This window comes from Panthera tigris, chromosome A1, assembly GCF_018350195.1.
Source record: "Panthera tigris isolate Pti1 chromosome A1, P.tigris_Pti1_mat1.1, whole genome shotgun sequence".
Taxonomy (NCBI): Eukaryota; Metazoa; Chordata; class Mammalia; order Carnivora; family Felidae; genus Panthera; species Panthera tigris.
Window position 1 is genome coordinate 100,192,389 of NC_056660.1, and position 7,096 is coordinate 100,199,484.

Consider the following 7,096-nt stretch of genomic DNA (forward strand, 5'->3'; position numbering starts at 1 on the left):
GCTTGACTTGTCCTTCTTTCCATAGGCTCACTAAGTATCAATTATTGATGGGAAAACAGCATTGCTGCTCCCTAGTTTCTTCTTTTTCCCCTAGACTTACCTACTTAGGGTCTTCCAACATGCTGCTACTCAGTAGTCACATCCCCTTAGCATCTTCTTTATGTGATTAAGGTTCAAGCTTTTTGGAGATTCAAGATATCACCAGGGAATCCATGTCAATCAGCTAGAAACAGCTCTTGTTTCCACTCGACCAGCATTACTATGCTTATTATCTTATTTGACTCTGATAAAATTCACTGGACTAGAATTGTGCCTGGATTCCAGTCAGCATGCTTGAGAAATTACTTCCAGAACTGAATTAAAAGTGTTCAATAAATATGCGTTATTACATGACTATAGCTTTTATTGTTTAAAGAGTGGTTTATATGAAAAGAAAATAATTTGCCTACTGGAATGAAGTGTTCTTCAGTGTGGTTTGTATGAGGATAATTTCCATTTTTGGTGAGCTGTTTAGTGGTGTTGTCTTGTAACTTGACCATAATTTTATCTAATTCTGGCCTTTATGGTTTCTCTTCTGCTTAGGCATAATGACATCAACAGAAAAATGAAGAAATCCTGCAGCATAAAGCACATTGCTGAGCCAGAGTCAAATGAACTCTTCTTGTAAATCACTTTTTTATTATCTCTCATTGCCGCCCTTGGGACACCATTTGGAAGTTTCTGGACTCTCCACTATGGAAATAGAATCATGAGAACAATGCCTCACCAGCAGAAGAACAATATCAGGATGCCTTAAATTTATAGTAGTAGACTCTATAATACACATTTTGGGGTGATATTTGTATATATAACTTGTTTCTAAAGAGATGCTGTTTAAAAGCATGATCGGGCAAATGTTATGTTGTTTTGAGCGTGGATTGGTTCAGCCTGCCCACACAACGTCCACCAAGCCACCGGTACCATCTTTTATTTCATCCATTGCATGGGTGTTTGCTAATGTTGATTGAACATTCTTTTTCCAGTAAAATGGGCAGTTTGGCTCAGCTCCTCAGTGAGACCAGGTCAGTGGTACTGTTTTCTGTCAAGAGCGTTTTTTCTGTCATTTCTACTTTTTGTATAAAGGAAATAAAACAATGTTAACAGCACCTATAAGCTCGAGGCACCTACTTTCTAATCAGCCTGTGATGTTCTGGTCTCTTAGGGACCTTGAGAGTATTTTGATTGCTGATATTTTATTTCAGGAACAAACTGCCGGGTTTAGCTATTTCCCATAGGGGTGAAATAAAACATTCTAGTTTTCATTAAGTACTAAAGGATCAGACAAGTATATAAAGTAAGTCAATTCCTTCTGTCTTCTCAAATCCCAGCGTTGACATGAGAAAATACTAATGACAGCTAGGGATTCAGCCCCTGCTTGGGTCACTTTTTCTGTCTATAACACATTATGAGACCTGTCTAATCCCTTTAGGAGACAGTGTGGAGCCTGAGTTTATAACAACCCTATTGTTGATACAGCTCTTTGAATGCATGTAAGCAGTAAGTTCCAGATGGTTTCGTCCTATCATGTAAGAATATATTTCTGTTGAAACTTCAAGAGTTTTATTTTCAAAGTGTTGGCATGGCCCATAAGAGGCCTGTCAAATTTGAGTTGGGAAGTCAAATGTGTTCTTACCAGTAGGAGGGAGTACTGTATGCTATTCACAGTTACTAGCAGTGTTTCTGCGGTCAACTGTGGACCATTCTGTATCCTGGTGGGCACCAGAGGCCTACAGACTGAGTTGAGAGGCAATCTTGCCAATGTGGATCGTGTGACAAACTTAAGCTTGACAAGATGAAGGAAGGTATAGAAAAAGGGCCTAATATTCAAATGCCTTTTATGTACTAGCCACACTTATTTGGAGATACTACCGTTACCCTTTTATAGCTTCAAAATTAAAACTTTGGAAAGCTTAGGTCCTACGTCTGAAGTCATGCTACGTGTCACTAGCAGAATTGGCTCCGGCATGGGTGTGCTCATTATCACCACGGCACTGTCCTACCTGTCCTGCCCCATGTCCTCTCTTCAGTGCATTACCCACTGGACTCGCACACAGGAATCATGAGTTGTGGGTATGGGTTCCACTTCTGGACAACTCTGGTCGTGGGCAAGAAACCTTGCCTCCCCGAGAAATCTGGAAAAGAGCAAGGCCAGTAGGTAAGTTCCTTTCCACCTAGGCATTTCAACCAGTTTGCTCTGTCCTTGTGTGGGTCTTATGAGTTCCCCTGGTTAGAGCCCAGTGCCCTGTGTGGTTCCGCCTTGCTCACCTTGTCTTTTCCTCGAATGAGATGCCCTATTTTGATTTGGGCCCCTTGGACTCAAGTACTCTTTCTCCTTCTTCACATTTCCCTGCTGCATCCTGGTGTTGAAATTCTAATAGAGAATCTATGGCCAGCACGTGGGAAACCTAGATTCCCATGTTTTCCGCCTGCTGCTGAAGAGATGACAGTAGAGTGACACAGCCAACCTTTTGGACTTAGTTCTAGAATGGGGCTTGCAAAGGAATGGGGACCCAGAGAGTACTCTCTCTGTCCCCCTGAGGCACCCTAGCTTTGTTTTAGACAGACTGCGTCTTTTAACTTAAAAGTTGAAGGGGGCTGAGCATTGTATAGCGATTTTGTGAGCCAGACACCGAGTTCTCAATGAAACATAGCAGAGAAAAACAAGAGTTTGAAAGAAAGAGACGCTACCTTGACCTGGAAAATTGGCATTTCAGTTGTTTATTGATGCAAGCATTTCATTTATTGATTTTTTGAATGTTTATAGATTTTTTAAAGTTTTTATTTATTTATTTTGGAGAGAGAGAGAGGGAGAGAGAGAATCCCAAGTACGTCCTGCACTGTCGGCACAGAGTTCCATGTGGGGCTCAATCTCACACACCACGGGATGATGTCCTGAGCCAAAATCAAGTCAGATGTTTAGCCCACTGAGCCACCCAGGCGCCCAACGCAAGCATTGCAGATACCACAGCACTAAGCCCAGAAGAGAAAAGAATTTAAAAAAAAAAAAGGTAAAATCAGAAAATCAAGGAAATGGAGACTAGCCAGACTGCCGAGGCAATGCATTCTGTGTCTAATGATGTTGTTAGGACACCAAAGATGTTGATCCTTAAATCAGGCATGTTCACCGTCTTTACCACCCAAGTTCTTTATGAAAAGGATAAATTATGCTTGCTTGAAATAAATAGAACTGATGTGTTCCTTACCACAAGCTTAGTTTTGTGCAGACTTTGTAAAATGAATGCACAAAGTCTTCTATCTTTACGGAAATGGAGACACACTTAGATGTTAAAGAAAGAGACAGTGTGTTTCCTTTAAGTAAGCTGAAGTCTGGGACCCCTGCCCCACCTCCCTCCCCCTGGGCTAGTAAAGTGAGTGAAGCTCTAACTGCATGCCTAATTATATGCAGCAGAACAGGAAACTCAGCCCCACTGTAAAAAACTCTCTCAGCATCTGTCTGCATCTTTTAAAGGCCGGCTTCTTTTATGCCACTGAAGGGACTCGTATTGCCCAAGTTCAAACATCAAATTAACCATGTTTCTCAGAAAAGATAACCAGATACCAAACCTTCACCACTTTGACTGGATTGAATTCCCATTCTTTATTCTCATAAACTAATGTTTATTAGTTATCGAGACCTCACCTCTAAGAAGAAACTTCTAGAGGTGCATCGTGGCGTTAGGAGTGGGGATGAGACTCTTAAAGGGCATCTTCAAGTAAATTTTGAAAATTAATTTTTTTCCTCAAAGCAAATATTCGCAGACAACATACTGGATCATACGTGCTAGAGGAAATAACTATAAAATATTTAAATAACTGCCTGAAAGACTCCCAGATACAGAATGGGTTAAATGTTACTTCTTCAGTAGCCACCTATATGCATAATTGGAGTTGAACTGATAAGGCCGAGTAAGAATAAGGGATCCATTGCAACAGGATTGATACCATTTCCCCACATAAAAATGGAGTCTATGCTGTCTATTGCCTTATAACTCTCATTTGTTGATCAGTCTCTCTAAAAGTCCTGTGTTATCTCTGGTATTATTCGCCCTTTATTCTTCACTGCACAGTTTAATGTAACTTTTTCAGTGCTTGATTCCTGTCTCCTAACAAGACCCTATGTTTCTTTTTTAATGTTTATTTATTTTTGAGAGAGAGAGAAAGCGGGCAGGGGCAGACAGAGAGGGAGACACAGAATCCGAAGCAGGCTCTACCCTCTGAGCTGTCAGCACAGAGCCCGATGCGGGGCTTGAACTCATGAACTGCAAGATCATGACCTGAACCGAAGTTGGACGCTTAACCAATTGAGCCACCCAGGTGCCCCTATGTTTTGTTTTGTTTCATCTCAACAAGAATCTTTATGTCACCTCTCATAAATGGTGGCTAGTAAATATCTACTGGCAATTTTTTTCAGTAATTTTCAACGCCTACAACCCTTATACCCATCTTATTTTCTTCTCATTTTTCCCCATTCTTCTTCCACCCCTTCCTCCTCCTGTTTTTCCCTTTTTCTCTCTTGCTGACATCTCCACACCCCATTTTTTCTCCTTTGTCTGCCCTAGGCTCCCAAGATCTGGAAACCCTTTTCATAGGATCTTCCTTGGAAGAAGCCTGGCAGAGGGGTTGCAGTAAAAAGAAACGTGCTAGACCCATACTTACAATGAAAAGGAAATCTCTCCTTTCTTGCCACAGCACAGAAGCAGAAACAATCCTCTTTCTATATGCCGATGTGGTCAACAGATTCTGATGGAGCCCATGCCAAGAATGGGGTCCTGTGCTAGGCTCTCTCTTGGAATAAAAATAATTTAAAAAAAAACAAAAACAAAAACACCCAGAAGTTGGCATTAACTACAGCGGGAGCATACAAGAATACAGAAGTTAACAAATTGTGTATTTGGAAGGACCTGTGGGGAAAAAAAGTATTGTAATTGGTTCATAGCTTATTGGTTCTCAAACTCTGCTGAACATTAGAATCTCCTGGGGGAACTTTTAAAAACTTGATGCCCAAGCCAACCCTATAATAAATAAATTCAATTCTCCGGGTAGAACCCAGACATCAGTATTTGTAAAAACTTATCCAAAATTCCAATTAGGCCACCAATCTTTAAAATCAATGCCTTGCTACTCAAAGTGGGGCCAGGCAACGTGGCATTGGCATCGGCTGGGAGCATATCATACATGCAGAATGATCTGGCGTCCACTGTGGCCTCTGCTTCTAATTTTGTGATGCTATGAATTGTCCTTTGAGACAGTACTTGAGAAGACAGACAGAAAAAGACCCGTCCTCAAGGAGAGGGGAAGAATGGAGAGCCCTTAACCCTGGAGGTGGATATGAAGAGAGTATTAGGTGTTTTAAAGAAATATCAGTGGGCCCATCACACTCTTCTTCTGTTTAGTGTGTCTGTGTGTTTAATGTGTAACTGTGGAAATCATATTCAACTGTAATTTCCTATGCAGAAAGTTAAAAATCATATAGAAAGGGAGACATCTTTTCTGAATGGGATAGGTAGAAGAGAGAACAATTTTTCAATAAGGGATCTTCATTTTTAATTTTTATTTTTTTGAGAGAGAGAGAGAGAGAGAGAGACAGAGCATGAGCAGGGGAGGGGCAGAGAGAGAGGGAGACATAGAATCCAAAGCAGGCTCCAGGCTCTGAGCTGTCTACGCAGAGCCTGACAGGGAGCTCGAACTCATGAGCCATGAGATCATGACCTGCGCTGAAGTCGGACGCTCAACCGACTGAGCCACCCAGGTGCCCCTACTTTTTAAATCGTAGAGTAGCTTTTCCATTGTTATTTCTCAAGATTGTCTAAAATCTATACATAAAAAATCAAATTATCCAGAAGCTACCCAGCTGACAGTGTTGTAATGAAGACTAAACACAGCAAAGCAAGGACTAAAACCCATCCTCAGTGTTCCTCCTCAACCACCACTGGGGGGGCTTCCCATGAATGTCAGCAAGACACAGGATATATTTTATGACTTCATGACTCAGTAGAGTGCCATAATGTATGCCAAAGACATTCCTCTGTTTACACAACACGCATGCACACACACACACACACACACACACACATGAATACACAGTGTCTACCACGTGCACAGCTCTGTCCCACGTGGTAGAAAGGCAACCATAAATCTAGGGTAATAAATGTATATAGCTTTTGATGAAATGTGGAAAGTCTGAGTTAAACCGGATAAATTTGGAAAATATAGCCATCTGTTGCGATGTTGTGCTCATATCCATAGGAATATCGTATAACTGTATTTCTTTTCCTTCTACGGTATTTGTTCTTGCAGTTGCCCAGCCAGTCAGGAACAAGGAAGGATTTAACAGCTATTATTTGTGGTCAGCAGTGCTAGCTGCCTTCTCAGGATCCTTTCTCTTGTTCTTCCCAATTAGGAGAAACCAGTTAAATGTTCTCAGGTAAAATCACTTTACCGGACGCACTGGAAATTAGGAACGGTCACGTGACTGTTCTGGCGAATGAAAAGCCAGTAGAAAGCATACGGTGCCTCTGAATGTTTTGTGGAGGAAGAAGCTTGCCTGGCATTTGTCCTTTGCCGCTTTTCCCTTTCGGGCAGAGCAGCACCTCTTACAGCCATGAGAACAAAAATTACATGCCAAAAAGGGACCAGAAGAAAAGAGGTAGAACCCGGTTCCGTGAGCAGCTACACAGGCCTTGGACTCTCCCCCCAAATTATGTGAGTAAAATAAGCTCTTTTCATTGACTAAGTCTCTTCCATCTAGCTTCTGGGAAGAGTAGCCCAATATAAAACCGAAACGAGGTACTTATCCTCAAGAATAAAGAGTCTACATCTGGTCATTGGAATAGAGCAGCGTTTCACAAATTATATTTTGTCTACCATTAGGTTTGGGAAATATTTTAGCTGTGCTTCAGGATAAAAGTATGTTTTGCTAGTTTGGAAAAACAAAACCGAAAACAAAAACACTGTGCGGAGAAAATCCTTTGATAGATTATGATGTGCCACCTTCAAAAGTCTGGGGCTTAGTCCCCAGTCATTGGCAGTGCTGCTGGCCCTGAGATGTTAGCTTTCT

At 41.5% G+C, this 7,096-nt stretch overlaps 1 protein-coding gene across 8 annotated transcripts in view; it reads left to right on the plus strand.

The window, feature by feature from the left end:
- LOC102972582 (synuclein alpha interacting protein) overlaps positions 1 to 1,167 on the plus strand; it is a 156,986-nt gene extending 155,819 nt beyond the window's left edge. For 4 of the 8 annotated variants that reach the window (XM_007086852.3, XM_015539623.2, XM_042982746.1 and 1 more), the window contains one exon: positions 583 to 1,167. In XM_007086852.3, the coding sequence (XP_007086914.1) occupies positions 583 to 667 (85 nt within the window). In that variant the 3' untranslated portion in view covers positions 668 to 1,167. The remainder of the gene's footprint in view (positions 1 to 582) is intronic. The other 4 variants (XM_042982750.1, XM_042982753.1, XM_042982749.1 and 1 more) reach the window with 2 other exon arrangements.
- Positions 1,168 to 7,096: the final 5,929 nt, after the last annotated feature.